A 17,253-nucleotide genomic window follows, 5' to 3' on the forward strand; every position below is an offset into this window, starting at 1 on the left:
TGCAGATTATATTTCATTTTAATGAGATTTGCAGTAATAAATATTTGAGGCCGGTACCGAAACTCTGAGTTTTAATTGAAGTGCCAAACAGCAACAATGGCACATGGTGGAAGACCAGAAAGACAAGCTCCTCCAGAAATAGTCAGTAACATCTCAAAAGTTGCATTTCAAAACAGTGAAATCGTGTTTATGGATCTTGTATTCTTGTGTCAGCAATTATAAGAAATCCAAATAATATTTTATCTGGTGAAATGACATCTCATTGCAGTTTTCATGTTTTTAGATCTCTTGACACTATAAAAGTTACTCTAAGACTGTACCACTATCAAAATTGCAGGTCTCTATATACTGTACCACTATCCGAGTAATGTTTTCTGGCAAAATGAACCCTGAATAAGGGTAGGTTTGCCCTTTACCTTTTGGCGTCAACCACTACTGTTATTTTTGGCTATTGCAAAGTGGGTCTCATTGGGGTCTAAGCGTGACACCGGATTGCCGATTTTTTTGTAAGCGTGTCACGTGAAAGTCAAATTATTGTGGCGTGAAAATGGGAAATGAGGTCTTGCAGGACCTTAGTCCAAGATTACTCTGACTTCCAACGGCTGTTTAGCCAGACAAGCTGGGGTCGTGGGACATCAGAGCTTGTCCCGTATCAAAAAGTGGATATTTGCCCACCCAAAATAGATGCGCTACTTCCTCGCTTCTGGAGCCGACTGAGGGCATTGGAATTATATAAATTGGCCATCAATCTCTCCAGTTTTCATTTATCTCTTCATTTATGTAAGTTTCACCTACCTGCCAAACCTTTAATTTTCTATATTTTAACATTTTTCACAGAGACCCATGATTTCTCCATTTTTGACTTTGACTTTCAAATAGATGTCAAGTTACGAGAGATTTCGTGGCCTCGAGACTCAAATATGCAAATATTTATATTTTGTTACCTCCTTTGTAGGAGATAGATGAATAACATTTAGAAGCAACCACGTTTTTTCACCTCCTTGATAGGAGATCGGTAACTAGCATTTAGTTCCGACCACGATAACAATCGTCAGCTCTCGGACATTTAGGTAACTTACAGCATAAATGAACGAGGTGTTACATTATGGTCATTTGCACTGTTTTCTCATGGTCATGTGATAATCTTTGAAAATGAAAGGCAACATGGAGAAATCATGGGTCTCTGTGAAAAATGTTAAAATATAGAAAATTAAAGGTTTGGCAGGTAGGTGAAACTTACATAAATGAAGAGATAAATGAAAACTGAAGAGATTGATGCCCGATTTATATAATTCCAATGCCCTCAGTCGGCTCCATAAGCGAGGAAGTAGCACATCTATTTTGGGTGGGCAAATATCCACTTTTTGATACGGGACAAGCTCTGACGTCCCACGTCCCCAGCTTGTCTGACTAAACAGCCGTTGGACGTCAGAGTAATCTCGGACTAGCAGGACCCGAGAAATGACAAAAAAATGAGAATTGCTTACGTACATAGTGTAAGAGGGTTATGGGAATCTGACAAAACTTTAAGCGGGATCCGGGATCGAAACCCCCCAATGAGACCTCCGTCAAATGGGTAAAAAATTAACTATGATTCTTCAAAATATCCCTATCGTGATTTGTTAGAGGTCTCAAACAATTGTCATTTCTGGAAGAAAGCTAATTTGATCTGTCAAAATTAGTAATTTTTTCTATCGATTAATGTCATTTGGCAGGAAGGTGCCCAAAAGGACCCTCTTAAATATAGGCTTCTTAACCCCTATCCAAATTAAATTATCTGATGAAATTACACCTCAATAATGGTCTTTGAATCACCACCCATGTTATATAATGCCTGTTGAAATGGCACTTCAATGCAGGTCTTTAAACCGCTATCCTTATGAATTTCATGAGACGTCAATACAGGTTTTTTGTACAATTTTATTATATGGCAAAATGATCTCTTGGTCTAGGTTAAACTTTTAATATAAAATTTAATAAAACCAAAAAACAATATCAACCCAAAAGAATGCAATTTTTCTCATTCCACAAAAATTGGTACCCGTTTATCATGTTTATGAAAAATAAATAAAAAATATCCCTGTTTTGAATACAATATATATCTCATTGACAAATTAAAAGTCCAACATGTACATGTAAGATTAGGGAGAGAGATTGTCTTACCATGTTCACATAGATTTTTGTCAATATAGAAAGAAACATAATGTGGATTTACTTTACTGGAACATCTCAGTATCACAAATATACATTGCCAAATCTTTTCTTTGATCATTTAGAATTTTAACTTATAATCTAAAAGAAAGTATTTAGACTAAGTCTACAGCAAGAAAATCTGTAAAAGAAATGGTAAAAATTTATAAACCAAAGATTTTTTTGTGAAAACTGACATCCTAGGGACCATCAAATACAATACAAATACATATACATAGTCTTTTATTGTCTGAATAATGATGCCCATTAATTTGAATTAATAAAGTTAAATCTCATGCAAGTGATTACATATTGATTACATTGATTATTATAACAATTTAACAAAATCAAATCTTCCGTGCAGATCAATTAAGGAATAACAGTACTGTAGTTGAAGAGTTACCACCGTCAATTGTAGATTTGACGGTCGCAAATGCAGTTTTACGACCGTCAAATTAAAATTGACGGTGGCAACTCTTCAACGACAGTACTGTTATTCCGATTCTAATGCATTACCAAAAGAAAAAATACGATAAAACTTTAAAAAATGTCTGTATATGTCAAATAAAAAAAAATCCACGAAACTTCATGAATGATTTTGGCACAAATACGTCAAGGCTAAACTTGACGTCATATAAACGAAAACTTACTAATTCGGATAAAATTACATTAAAACGGCGAATTCGAGGTAGGTGTTGTTTTATTTTCAATTAGTTAGTAGTAATCGAACATTTGTTGATTCATCAATTCAAAATGGGGGTCCTTCCTTAGATACGCCAGGTCAACTGTGGATTTGACGGCAACTTTTAGCCAATGAAATAAATTGTTACATCCAAATTGCATTTGAATTTCTGATTTAAAATTCTGATATTCAAACTTAAATCAGTAAATGCACAAATTTAATGTGAATTAAGAAATGTGCAAAACCAAACATTGCCAGGCCAACATTTTAAATGTTGTTGACAAATTTACATTTAAAATAGCCCTTACATCATTTGTTGACCTTTTTATGCCCCATTTATGGGCATTATGTTTTCTGGTCTGTGTGTCCATTCGTTCGTCCATGCATTCCTTTGTTTGTCTGTCTGTTGGTCCATACATCTGTCCTGCTTCAGGTTAAAGTTTTTGGTGGAGGTAGTTTTTGATGAAGTTTAAGTCCAATCAACTTGAATCTTTGTAAACATGTTCCCTATGATATAATCTTTCTAATTTTAATGCCAAATTAAAGATTTTATCCCATTTTCATGGTCCAGTGCACATAGAAAATGATTGTACGGATGGGGCATCTGTGTACTTCTGACACATTCTTGTTATCTCATGAGTTTTGCATATGGACCATAATTTGCTATTGGGCTCCGTTTCCTATAACTATAGAAAAGTGATAAAATGTGAATTACTGTAAGAAAAGTTGCAACTACATCTAAAGATGCCATTATTTTTATCAACATACAAGTGTATGCTACTCTTCCCTAGAAAAAAAATTAAAATATACAAATTTCAAAGATTCCACAACCGTATTTTTGTGTCGTTTCTCGCGTTACTTTTTGCTTCCGAAGAGCATAACGCTGACTGATTTATAGATAATCGTCACCGGCAAATTCGTAACTTTTGCTTTAAAATAACAAAGAACATCGACCAATAAGAATAGTGAGAAGAAAATGCCGAGAACTATAAGTATTTATGTAGCAGATGTAAGAACAGTGGCGTGATTTTTGTGTCCGATTTCGTAACGCAATTTTTAGATGATGTAATCTGCTTTGTTGTAATAGAATTCTTAAAAACAATATGCAAATATGAACTCTCGCGAGATGTTCAAACAGGTAAATCCGAGATGATTTACATTCTTGTTTTGATCTTCGTAATAATTAAGTAAGAAAATTACGTTATCGTTATGCGTTACATTTCACACGAAACAGAAGTCCAGTTATTTATTAGAATTGTTTTTGTCCTTAAGTTCTAATCATTTCCGGTCATACGTGAAACATGTGACTAACATGTGATAACGTCATTACGGCCGGATGTACGAAATACTGGGTCTAAACATTGTTTTTGTTTCCAACGGGATGTTAGCAAACATAATCTGTAGACTTGTTTCGTCTTGTTTAAAAGAGGAAAATACAATTGTCAAAGAGATTGCGCCGGTGGTCTGTTATTTTTCTATGTGCATAATGTTACATACGATCCTGTGTGAAAATAAATGACCAATGACTTGACAAAATCGATTTCATATTTGACAGACGTTAGAACACACTTCATTTCCCAATAATGACGTGAAGAGTCCTTGGAAAAATCAATCGAAATTACATCTCTTATCATTGTACCAATGCTCGTTGGATTGATTTAACTTCAGCAGTAAATATTACTGGATATTTTAGGTGAATAAATATAATTTAATAAAAAATACATGTTAATATACCATTACATTTGGAATGTACAAAGTTGGAATCTTTGTCACAGTTTTTAATTAATATTTTTTATTCATGTTCTGCAAACACTTATCAGAAAAGCAATAAACTTGTCAAAGGAGAAGTAAACTTTTACCATGCATGACTTGAAAGGAAGTACTTTATTGATTTTAGCCCACTAAAGTAGGTTAAAATGTGGAAACCATGTAGATGGTGTACAGGTCACAAGTATCACATTGTGCCTATTTTAAAGATTTTAATTCCAAGTTAAAAGTTGTTTTCTTTACTGGATTTAAAGAATGTTACATTGCCAATGATTTGGAATAAATTGTATATAACTGGAATATCAAAACCAAATATAAATACATTTTTTTGGCTTAAACATCAAGATACAACGATTATGGTATCCTGTATCAATGAAGAAAATATGGAAAATTCTGAATAAATTGTACTAATTGTTTTCAAAACAAGCACATATTTAGGAGTTTTATAATACTGTTACATTTAAGATGGATTTTAAGAAAAAGTATACTGTTCAGATTATTTTAAGCAGATTTTGCAATAAAATAAAACTAAAACAATGCTTTCGGTTTCTTATGGTTTCCTGTCATATGTTTAAAAAAAACTTTAATATAACATTGAAAATAGATTTTAAATATTAACATGAAGCAAGTAACACTAGTAATGGTGTTTATTTATGCCTTTTGAATTATATTGTGCAAAATAAAGAAAATAAAGATTGGTTTCCTGTTTGGTTTCATGTCACGTAAATGGTGAATCAAAATATATTAATTTTTTCTCGAAAAACTCAATTGTTCCATTCATACTATTCTAACACCAACACAACCCACAAAATAAAAGTTAAAATTTTAGAACTTATAAAAAAGGATACAAAAAGAAACCAAAGGCCGAATACCAAATTATGGTCCATATATTTTATTACATTTTTGTTGTATTTCAGTTTTACAATGAAGATGAAGCCAGAAAATACACATCAAAGTAAGATATAGTGTGCAAATTAAGATAAAAACATACTTAATTATTTTTTCTATTAAATCAGATTTCTCAGCACAGTATAACATTGTACTTGTATTATGTACATGTACTTATAATATGCCCATAAAAACATAGATATGATAGAGTAAAGATGTACAAAATGTATATCAGTCAAACCTTACACAAACTATTTCTGTTCCGATAGAGAAAAATGTATTAGTCAAACCTTACATAAACCACAGGCACTTCTGAATACTGTTACTGTCAAATCTTTAAAAAAAAAAAATAAGATAGTTGAACCTCATCTTTTAATAAAATATTGTAACAGTCAAACCACTTCTGAATATTTAACATGTTTAATAATCAAACCTGCTTAAATGCATTTAAACAGTATATGTTGTTGATTCATTATAACTTGTGGATTTGATGGAAATAGGTAAATCGATAGAATAAAAAGTTTAAGTGTAACATCATTATGTATTTTATATTTGATAGTACTCGAATGATTGAAATACAGAATCAGTTGTCAGAAAGAGCTATTGAACTACTGGGATTACCTGAAGATCAGCCATGTTTTATATTGGATGTTGGGTAATTGTTTTTATTAATTTCATTAAAACTTACACAATCACATTTTGAAATTGTTTCTTTTAAGAAGTATATCTTTTGATACTTTTTTATGCCACATTTATGGGCATTATGTTTTCTGGTCCGTCTGTTCTTTCTCCATTCATTCATTGTCCGTTTGTCTGTCCCGCTTCAGGTTAAAGTTTTTGGTTGAAGTAGTTTTTGATGAAGTTGAAGTCCAATCAACTTGAAACAAGGAAATATTTTTCCTAATCTCAGATCCTTCTAATTTCAATGCCATATTAGAGATTTTCCCCATTTTCACGGCATGAATGAACGATAATGTTGAAACTTGGAGTTATTAAATGATAGAAATGACAATGTGTTATTTAGCATGTTAAGTATTTATAATATGCAAAATTGAGAGCATAGTTGTGTAATAATAATAATTAACTGTATATAAGATTTATTATGACTGCTGAAATGTATAATACCAAATATTTAAAATTTCACTTTATCAATAAATCAATGTTGGTTTTTATAGATGTGGTTCTGGACTAAGTGGTGAATGTTTGACAGATAATGGACATTGTTGGATAGGTGTGGATATTAGTCCCTCCATGCTTGGTAATTTATTGATTATGCAATAAACTCAAATGAAACAATCACAGTTCAGTTCCAGTTTTCATGCTCACAACCTCCCCTTTGCCGATCTAGATCAAGAGTTTGTGAAAACATAATAAAATACCTGCAAGGTCCAACCGCCAATATAATGACCATTTACTTACTTGAAGAATAGGCTATTTGTCAATTCCTGTAATTGACCCTGTAATTAGAGATCCCTTCTTTTAGTTGTCTCCCTTGTGAGGGACATAAATTCTTATTTACAATGGAGAGCTAGCAGTTAGAGAAAATTTACCTGTGTTTAATGTGAGTTATCTTTAAGGTTTTTAAATCTTTTAATTACATTAATTTGTTGTTAAGCTAAATACTTTTGACATCAGAAATTATTTTTCACTAGTCAAACCGCCATTACATTTCAATTCATCATTTTTGTCCCGTATGGAACCAGTCTACAATTGACAAAGGGAGGTTATTTGTTTGAAAAGTGTGTAATAACAGAATCAAATCGGTAATTGGCGCATGGACTATTTAACATAGAAATAAAAGATCATTTTGTTCATTTTCAGAATTAAATGTTGAATCTATGTACATCTATAAAACCAGGTTATTTCTGTAAAGAATATTTATTTTCATGGTTTATTCAAAATTTGGAAAACATGAAACAAAACTTTTACAATTTGACAAACTCATGTGAAGAAAAAATATTAAGTGTGAGTACAGTATTTGAGCTAAAAGATCAAAATTTTAGTTTTTGTACTTATCTATTTGTTGGCCAAAACTAATTTTGATAAAGATAGGTATTTTATAATGATATTTAATACCAAAATGTTTCTGAAAATTGCTAAAATCCTGTAAATCTCCATTGTTATTTGACTTTCCATAAAAGCCATTCAAGTAGTTGTTTGTTAAACTTTGGTTAGTATTTTCATTTTCCAAAAGCCTTTATTTGACAATTAAAAATATAATACATTTATTTTTTATTTCTTAAAATTTATATAGTAATTTGAGGATTTAAAAGTTAATACCAACAAATTTTCAGTACTTTTCATAGCAAGCAACCTTTTCAGCTGACCAATCTTATTTAATGTTTTGGAATTTGGTCTATTGTAGATGTAGCAGTAGATAAAGAATCTGAAGGAGATCTTGTGTTGAGTGATATGGGAGAGGGTATGCCCTTCAAAGCCGGAACATTTGATGCAGTTATTAGGTATAAATCCAGAGAGGCTGAAACATTGGAATTCTGTTTATTTTTATTCATGCAGTAATCTAGTTATTTTGGTAATTTTTTCATAATTGCATCAACAGTACAAGTATTGTTCTGGTAGCAAAAAAGGAGGCAGAAGCATTTTGTCAAGTTTCTGGTTTTTTTTTATCAGTTTAGTATTAGATTAACATGATTAATTTAAAATATTATTTCCTTAGGGTAATTTCAAAAGTATTTCTAGAGAATTCTTTATTATTTTACAAAAAAAACATCATTAAGTTAATATTGGAAGTTGGTGATGAATTTATCAATTAAATGGTATTTAGACAGATCTTCACTAAGTTTGACCATTTTCTTTTCAGCATATCAGCTTTACAGTGGTTATGTAATGCAGATAAGAAATATCACCATCCACCAAAGAGATTATTCCAGTTCTTCACTACATTGTATGCCTGTCTGGTATGTTAAAATATTAAGCATGATAACCATCATTGTTTTCCTAGGTTGCTGTCTGCCATATTAGTTTTATATTGTTTTAGCAGGATCCATTGTGATTTTCTTGCTTAAAATGTTTCCCATTTTGTCTTTCAATGCCTTTTATATCTTACTATTCAATATGTGGTTTTGGTTATTGTTGAAGGTCTCAATGATTCATAGATGTTTGTAATGTATAAAATACATCTACATCTTTGAGTCTTGGGTGGAGAGTTGTCTTTATAATACCACATCTCCATATTTTTGTATTATATTGATTTACTAACATGAAACTTCCACATATTCAATAAACTTGATGGCATGTTTGCCAAAGAAAAAATTGTTATATTTGTTTTTATTGTGTGAATAGGAGTGGTCAGCAAACAGTTTTTTAAAAGATGTGATATTTGGTGAAAGCTTCTGATATTAATTTGGTGGTTACCCTTTTCATACTTTCAAAGAAAGTTGGAACTTAGAATATACTTAACTTTTATTTTCAAACAAATATATATTTCAGTGTAGAGGAGGCAAAGCTGTATTCCAGCTATATCCAGAAAACAGTCAACAGGTATAATAATTTACAATAAACCATTAATATATCTTGTACATTTTAGGATTTTAACATCATAGAAAAAAAAATGAAAAACAAAACTGCTGAATGAAAGCCTGACTGTAACTGTTTAGCTTGTTAAAAAAATGCTTACTCTCAAAGGAGTAGGTCCGGTAATGACCGATTTTGGCCTCAAATTTCAGATTCATCTGACAAAAGATTTTGACCTCTTTTTAAACATTTAAGTGTCTATTTAAATTGATTCAATTAATTTATGTGAAAGATTTTAACTAATTTAGTCATTAAAAACGACACAATTCAAGCTTAAATTTGAAAAATCTACCAAATATGCCGAAAAATGTCACTTTTCAGATGTTTTTTTTGTCAAAAATGAAAGTGGCCGCATTGTGTTCATCCTCAACCTTTATATATGTTATGTATTATCATCAAATACAACTTACATTTCAATATTTAGGATGAACATGAATGCGGCCACTTTCGTTTTACTCGGACACCCTCTCAAATTCAACTAAAATGCTAGAATTATGAAAATTTCAGTTCTTTAGCATGACTTATTGGTGCTAGTACCTGATATTTGTGTATTGTATTGTCAAAAACAGCCCATATTTATGGAGCAGAAGCATTCTACTGTCCAATAAATTACTAAAAGTTTTCATTTTAACAATTTTGTAAAACTGCTATATTTTGGGGCCAAATATTACATGACCTATGTCTTACTGGACCTTCTCCTTTGAATTATATTGGTTTTGAATTTTTATTGATTTATAATACTGCTATATGTATTGCAAAGATTCCCTTTTAAATTAAATTCTTGTCATTCAGATATAGTTCAATTTTTCATACTATGGATACATTTGACTTAACATTTCACTTACTTGTTTTATGTTCTCATTTTGATTTGATGAACATGTTCAAGCATTTATGTAATGAAAATTTAAGTTCTTGTAAAGTTAGATTAGGTTCAAGATATATGTATTGAACTTGTGAGATGAGATTTAAGATGAGAAATACTGTAACAGTGTTATTATTTTATGGTGCTCAATTTTATGGTTCCATCAGTGGCAGCATTTTCATGGGACCTAGTTTTTCTCATCTTTGTATTTTCTTTTTCAGTTAGAATTGATAACACAACAAGCAATGAAAGCAGGTTTTACTGGAGGTCTAGTTGTAGATTTTCCTAACAGTACAAAGGCTAAAAAGTATGCTATTTTCTCAATTTATTCCTTTTCAACATTAAAAATCATATAAGTGTTTACAAATTAAATAAGTGCCAGTCTTTTTTAAGAACGAGGCAAGTAGTACCTTCTAAATACGTGCTAAAAAAAGTCAAACTAACCATTTTATTTTGAAGTATCAATCATCCTGAATTAGGAATGGTAGGTCTTATGTTTCTGACTGTCTGCAAATAGTCAAAACATCTAGATAAATTTTGGTATGAATGATTACAAATTAAACAAATAGTTCCCTGAAATTGTTAATTTTTGTGCATTTCAAACAAATTATATCTTGAAATACCAGAAATGGAAAAAAAAACAATGTTATATGTGTGTACCATTATACTTTTTGAACTAAAATAAAGGTAAACTTGAATGGGTTTTAGTTTGTCATGTTTTCACCACTGCCTAATTCCTGTCAGATTGTAACTGAAATACTCAAACAACCAGAAATGATGCATGACCAATGTTTAAAAATAAAACTCACCTTTATTTCAATATCTTATATCTAAGAGTAAATTTTAAATTGCATGTTTCTTTTGCTCCTTAAAACTTGTCAGTCAATTTAAATTATATAACATCTTATTTTGTAGAATGTTTTTATGTTTATTTGCTGGAGGTCAACCACAGCAGCTACCAAAGGCACTGGGAACAGAAGGTGCTAATACTTCAAAAAATCAAGTAGCTTACAGTGATAAAAGGTACAGTTTGTTTGAAACAGGGATACAGTTTAAAATTTATCAGTAAAGATAAATTATATAAGGCTTTTGTTTAGAAACTTTTGAATGCATGAATTTTTCAGATAATAAAAAAAAATACACTGGCCTATTATTAAAGACGTACCAGATGGGCACACAAATTTTGACGGAACATGTTAATGAAAAAACTTTTACAATTTACACATACAACTGTTTATAGTGAATCACAAAACACAGATCAAGGAAGAAATTTGGTGGCATAATTTTTACTGTCCTCGAGCTATGGCCCTTTATAAGCATAAAATTTGCAAAAGTTTCAATTCCATTCTCTGACTTTAGTTTGCCTCAATGAAATTTTATAAAACTTACACACAATGCTTATAACCATTATTACCATAAAACGCAGATCAAGTTTGATAATTTGATGACATCACTTTTACTGATCTTGAGTTAGTTATGACCCTTTATAAATGTAAAAATTGCTAAATCTGTTATTCTATTCTCTTAACTTTAGTTTGCCTCAACAAAATGTAATGAAACTTATAGAAAATGCTTATAATCATAAAAGAGCTTTAACTATTTGAATTGTGTATCTGCATGTGGAAGTAAACTAATGCATACTTTCACTGTGGCCCATAAACACATACTCCATTTATTTTTTTAATGAAAGTTACATAAAGTTGTTTCTATTTCTACAGACAAAATTTTAAACAGTTAAGAGGTAAAAATCTAAAGAAAAGTAGAGATTGGATTTTAGAGAAAAAAGAAAGAAGGAGGAGACAAGGAAAGTAAGTAAAACATAATAAAAATGATGCTTATTAAGTATCCAAGAGACAGAAGATCTACCAAAATAGATATAGGAAGATGTGGTGTGAGTGCCAATGAGACAACTCTCCATCCAAATAACAATTTAGAAAAGTAAACCATTATAGGTCAATGTACGGCCTTCAACACAGAGCCTTGGCTCACTCCCAACAACAAGCAAAATGTCTGCCGAAATTGTAAATGGGTCTCAGTGGGGTGTACCGGTAAGGTTGATACAGGATTAGCCAATATTTTGATGATGTGAAGCATAGAATTTAAATGATTTTGCATGAAAACAAGATATGAAAGTGGACTGGACACATGAAAATAAAAATGCAATTATAACAATGATCAGCCCCCCCACATAACATAGCTGAATAATTATCTGAAGTCAGTATAAGCTCTAGATATATTTTAAGTTGTAAGAATGAACCATTTGATTTGAGGAGACAGGCTTGTATATATTTTAAGAAAAATTGTGGACGCATCTGGATCGAAAACAAAATTCTTGTCCAATTTTTTGCTATTAGAAACGAAAATTTCCAACAGAATTAATTTATAGCATTTAATTTAAATGAACATGATGAATAAAAACGGGCATATTTTGTAGCAGGGGTTTTCATGTTTGACCGGAATGTCTGTTTCGCCAAGCTGACCTTTAAAAACTTCCCCCACCCTTTCCAGAATCCTGGATATGCCCCTGTTGCCTGTGATTTTTATTTGCACCCTTCTTTATACCTCAGCTGGCCAAAAGGGCTAAGAGAGCTTTTCTCATCACTTGGCGTCCGTCTTCATCGTTAACTTTTACAAACATCTTCTCCTATGAAACTACTGGGCCAAATTTAACCAAACTTGGCCACAATTATCATTGGGGTAACATGTGTCCCGTGACCCAGCCAACAACCAAGATGGCTGCTATGGCTAAAAATAGAACATAAGGGTAAAATGTAGGTTTTGGCTTATATCTCTGAAAACAAAGCATTTAGAGCAAATCTGAAAGGCAGTAAAAATGTTTATCAGGTCAAGATCTATCTGCTCTGAAATTTTCAGATGAATCAGACAACCCATTGTTGGGTTGCTGCCCCTGAATTGGTAATTTTATGGAAATTTTAGTTTTGGGTTAATTATTTGGAATATTATTATAGATAGAGATAAACTGTAAACAGCAATAATGTACAGCAAAGTAAGACCTAAAAAGAAGTCATCATGACCAAAATGGTCAATTGAACCCCTACGGAGTTATTGCCCTTTTTATGGTAATTTTTTAACAATTTTAACAAAATTTGTAAAATTTTAATAACATTTTCCACTGTAACTACTTGGCCAAGTTCATTATAGATAGAGATAATTGTAAGCAGCAAGAATGTTCAGTAAAGTAAGATATACAAACACATCACCATCACCAAACCACAATTTTGTCTTGAATCCCTCTGTGTCCTTTGTTTAATATTCACATAGACCAAGGTGAGCGACACAGGCTCTTTAGAGCTTCTAGTTACATAATATTTTCCACTGTAACTACTTGGCCAAGTTCATTATAGATAGTGGTGATTGTTAGCAGCAAAAATGTGCAGCAAAGTATGATCTACAAACATATCACCATCATCAAAACACAATTTTGTTATGAATCAATCTGTGTCCGTAGCACATAGACCAAGGTGACCGACACAGGATCTTTACAGCCTCTAGTTTTATATCACAATAATGATAATCAAGCTCACACATACCTGCCAACTTTTCAAAATGCCCATGGGGGTTTTGAGGGGAAGATGTCTGTCACAGTCCTAAAAAACCTTCAAGGGGACCTGGAAATACATTTTTATGTTGTTTTTTGGCTTCTTCATACTTTTATAAGCATAAAGTCATTGTGAAAATAATTGTTTTGTTTAAATTGTGGACAAAATTGCTCTTTCAAAATTTCAATTTGGGAGCCTTCTTGGGGGAAATCCACCGCAAATAGTGACAGTTGGCAGGTATGCTCACAAATCAGTCGATTATTCAATAATCATAATAATAAATGCTCACAATTATTTCTGAATTTACAGAAAATTATTATGATTATTAATATTACTTATTAATTAATTCATATTTCATGTTTTGTAGAGAAGTTCGACCTGATACAAAATACACAGGAAGAAAGAGGAAAGCAGTATTTTAAAATAAAATTCTTCATTTATGAACTTTAATAATGTGTGTCAGCTGACTTGGCTGATGAAGAAATGTGACAGCAAATTTATTAATTGTGGAACCAAGAAAAATTGCTACAAAAAAATATTTTATTGATATATTTTAATTTTATGAAGCTATTAGAATGCCGGTTTTGGAACAAAGACTTTTGTTTGGCTTTTAAGATCTGTTTGTTATTTAAGGATTAAAACACCCCTGCTTCATTGTTGTCAGAAAAAAACCTTGTTAATTGGTAATGTTAGATATTACAATAAATGCCTTTATAAGAATCTTTATTTCATATTTCATTTGAATATCAGTGGCGGATCCAGAATTTTTCACAAGTAGGGGCCCACTGACTCCCTAAGAGGGGGCCTACTCCAGTCACGCTTCAAGGATCCCCTATATAAGCAACCATTTGTTTCCCAAAAAGGAGGGCCCTGCCCTCCCCCCCCCCCCCCCCCTAAATCCACATCTGAATATAAACATTGCCATAAGATGGCATTGGATACAATTAAAAGATATGAAAGACACTTTGCAGGAATCTTATTTAAATACTGTTAATTCAGAAATGTTTATAATGTTGTAAATATAGCTAATTGTGTCAAGATAGGTTTTCCCAAAATATAATCCTTGTTTTAAATAAATGGGGAATGTGTCTATGGGACACAGATAAAAAGTTATAATGGAACATAACTGAACAATGGTTAAGGTCATTATGGAACATAACTGAACAAAGGTTAAAGTTATCATGGAACATAACTGAACGAAGGTTAAAGTTATCATGGAACATAACTGAGCAAAGGTTAAAGTTATCATGGAACATAACTGAACAAAGGTTAAAGTTATCATGGAACATAACTGAACAAAGGTTAAAGTTATCATGGAACATAACTGAACAAAGGTTAAAGTTATCATGGAACATAACTGAACAAAGGTTAAAGTTATCATGGAACATAACTGAACAAAGGTGAAAGTTATCATGGAACATAACTGAACAAAGGTGAAAGTTATCATGGAACATAACTGAACAAAGGTTAAAGTTATCATGAAACATAACTGAACAAAGGTTAAAGTTATCATGGAACATAACTGAACAAAGGTGAAAGTTATCATGGAACATTACTGAACAAAGGTTAAAGTTATCTAGGAACATAACTGAACAAAGGTTAAAGTTATTATGGGACAGAACTGAAGAATGGTTAAAATGGCACAATTTGTTTTGTGAAAAATCAATATTGTGTTTAAGTTTCAATCATTTGGTTTAAAAGGCAAATATCAGTTAGAGAAGGAAAATGCAAAAAAGTTCACTAATGATGCAACAAAATTTTGTACAAAATGAAGAGTTATCTCCCCTTTGCAATGAATTTTCAGTGCTTTCTATGTATTTTTGTTCTCTTTATTTGTTGCACACAATTTAACTTTGAGAAAGAATGAACTTGTGATATGAAATAGATGAAAACATTTTGAAAACAAAATATGTCATGTGCTATCCACTGCCTGGTTTTTCCATGGACACCCTCTTAAGTTTCAATCATTTGGTTAAGGCAAATATCAGTAAGAAAATGAAAACACAAAAAAAAAAATCAATTGGTAAAGGGGCATAACTGTAGTGACACCACAAAAAAATAAACTTGATCTGTGTTTTTTGGTAGTATGCATTGTGTCTTAATTTCATAACATTTGGTGGAGGTTAAATTAAGTTACAAAACAGAAATGAACAAAAAAATAAGCAATTTTTCCATCTGTAAAGGGATATAACTCTAGAACGGTTAAAGTGACACCATCAAAATTCAAGAGTTTGCTAAGTTCTTATAAAATTGAAATATACCTTTCTCAAATTATCATAATGGAGTACATGAGACGGACTCCAGTCATAATACCTTACTCAGTACTAGGAGTACAAAACTAGCTTTAGAAACACCAAATCCAGTTATTTGACGGGTTTATTTCTCATGCTTGAGTATGAGAATCATGCTTTAGGTTATCTATTGCTTATGGTATCGAGAAAACAGACCAAAACCACAAAAACTTAACATAGACCAATTAAAGAAAATGAGGTTTATTTTATTTTGAGTCCTAAACATAAAGCTTAACTTCCAAGTATCACAAAAAGTTATAAACTTAACATGATCCAAGATAATGAGGCCAATGTCAGATAAACCAAAATAGAAATACATGTACAACCTTACAATCATTCCACGAAATTTAATATCCACGAATATGTTAGTTTTCCACAATCCACGAAAATTGATACCCACGAAAATAAATGAATCCACAGTATAATGGAAAATGGGGCAAAATACTAAATCTAGCATACCACTGAACCATGTTACAGTGGCTTGACTATTAGTGTTTCTCTCCCTCAATTGCAACTTATTCAAAATTCTGACCAAATATAAAATCAAATTGTTCAACTAAGCTTTCATATAGTTTTCTTTCTAAAAGTATTCTGTATTCATAAGAATAAGCCAATATGTGAATTAAAACATTTCGTATTCTGTAAAGTTGCAATATGTTTGTGGGAAGTTTCCATGGGGAGATAATGATTTTTTTCTTTCAAAAAGTCTTTATTCAAAAGAACATTATTTTAGGTTATCTCCATATGGAAACTTATCAATAGCATATTGTTATTTCACACATATTTTACTGAATATATGATGTTTTATTTAAAATTATATCTGATTTTTATGATTATAGAATATTTTTATAAAGAAAAACTATATAAAAGCTTAGTTTGGACATTTTTATAGCAGTTCAACATAATAACAGTTTACCTTCAACATGGAAATGACAATAGTATACCTATACAAATTGATGAACAAATTTTGTCACAACATCATTAAAGTGGAGTTAATTAGGATTTTGAGTATGTTTAATTTTAGGGAGCTACCATTTGATTTTTATGGGGGGGCTAGGATGAAATTTGAAAAAAATAGGCAGGACAGGAGTTTTGAGTAAAAAAAAAGGCAGGATGAGACACGTGCAAAAAAAATTAGTCAGGACGACAATTTAGGTAAAAAAAGTCAGGATAAACTAAGAAAAAAAAAAGGCAGGACCGAACAGAGTGAAAAATAAAAAGGCAGGACAGAGATTACAGCTAAAAAAAAATGCAGGACAAATTTTTTCATCCTAGCCCCCCCATAAAAATCAAATGGTAGCTCCCTTATCCCTTTGCACTTTCACATTTTGACTGAACAATTTGGGTCAATATTCTGACATTGGCGGATCCAGGGAGTGGGACCCTTCCCTTTTTTTTGGCCATTAAATGCATTTTAATGGGGACATATAGTTAGAACTACCACCACCCCCACCCCCCTTTTAAAACTGGCTGGATCCG

At 31.5% G+C, this 17,253-nt stretch overlaps 1 protein-coding gene across 1 annotated transcript; it reads left to right on the forward strand.

The window, feature by feature from the left end:
• The first annotated feature begins 37 nt into the window (after positions 1-37).
• LOC134681848 (probable 18S rRNA (guanine-N(7))-methyltransferase) lies at positions 38-14,207 on the forward strand. The gene is made up of 11 exons (XM_063541490.1): positions 38-141; positions 5,557-5,594; positions 6,087-6,182; positions 6,703-6,785; positions 7,893-7,989; positions 8,349-8,445; positions 8,978-9,028; positions 10,145-10,230; positions 10,839-10,946; positions 11,642-11,731; positions 13,851-14,207. The coding sequence occupies exons 1-11, from the start codon at positions 97-99 to the stop codon at positions 13,903-13,905; spliced, it is 846 nt and encodes a 281-aa protein (XP_063397560.1). The 5' UTR covers positions 38-96; the 3' UTR covers positions 13,906-14,207.
• The last annotated feature ends 3,046 nt before the right edge of the window (positions 14,208-17,253 follow it).

This window comes from Mytilus trossulus, chromosome 8, assembly GCF_036588685.1.
Source record: "Mytilus trossulus isolate FHL-02 chromosome 8, PNRI_Mtr1.1.1.hap1, whole genome shotgun sequence".
In the NCBI taxonomy this organism is placed as follows: domain Eukaryota; kingdom Metazoa; phylum Mollusca; class Bivalvia; order Mytilida; family Mytilidae; genus Mytilus; species Mytilus trossulus.

Coding starts and splice junctions, on each gene's coding strand:
- LOC134681848 (XM_063541490.1), top strand. CDS start 97: ATGGCACATGGTGGAAGACCAGAAAGACAAGCTCCTCCAGAAATA. Junction 8,446..8,977: donor CTACATTGTATGCCTGTCTG/GTATGTTAAAAT, acceptor TATATATTTCAG/TGTAGAGGAGGCAAAGCTGT. Junction 10,231..10,838: donor AACAGTACAAAGGCTAAAAA/GTATGCTATTTT, acceptor CTTATTTTGTAG/AATGTTTTTATGTTTATTTG.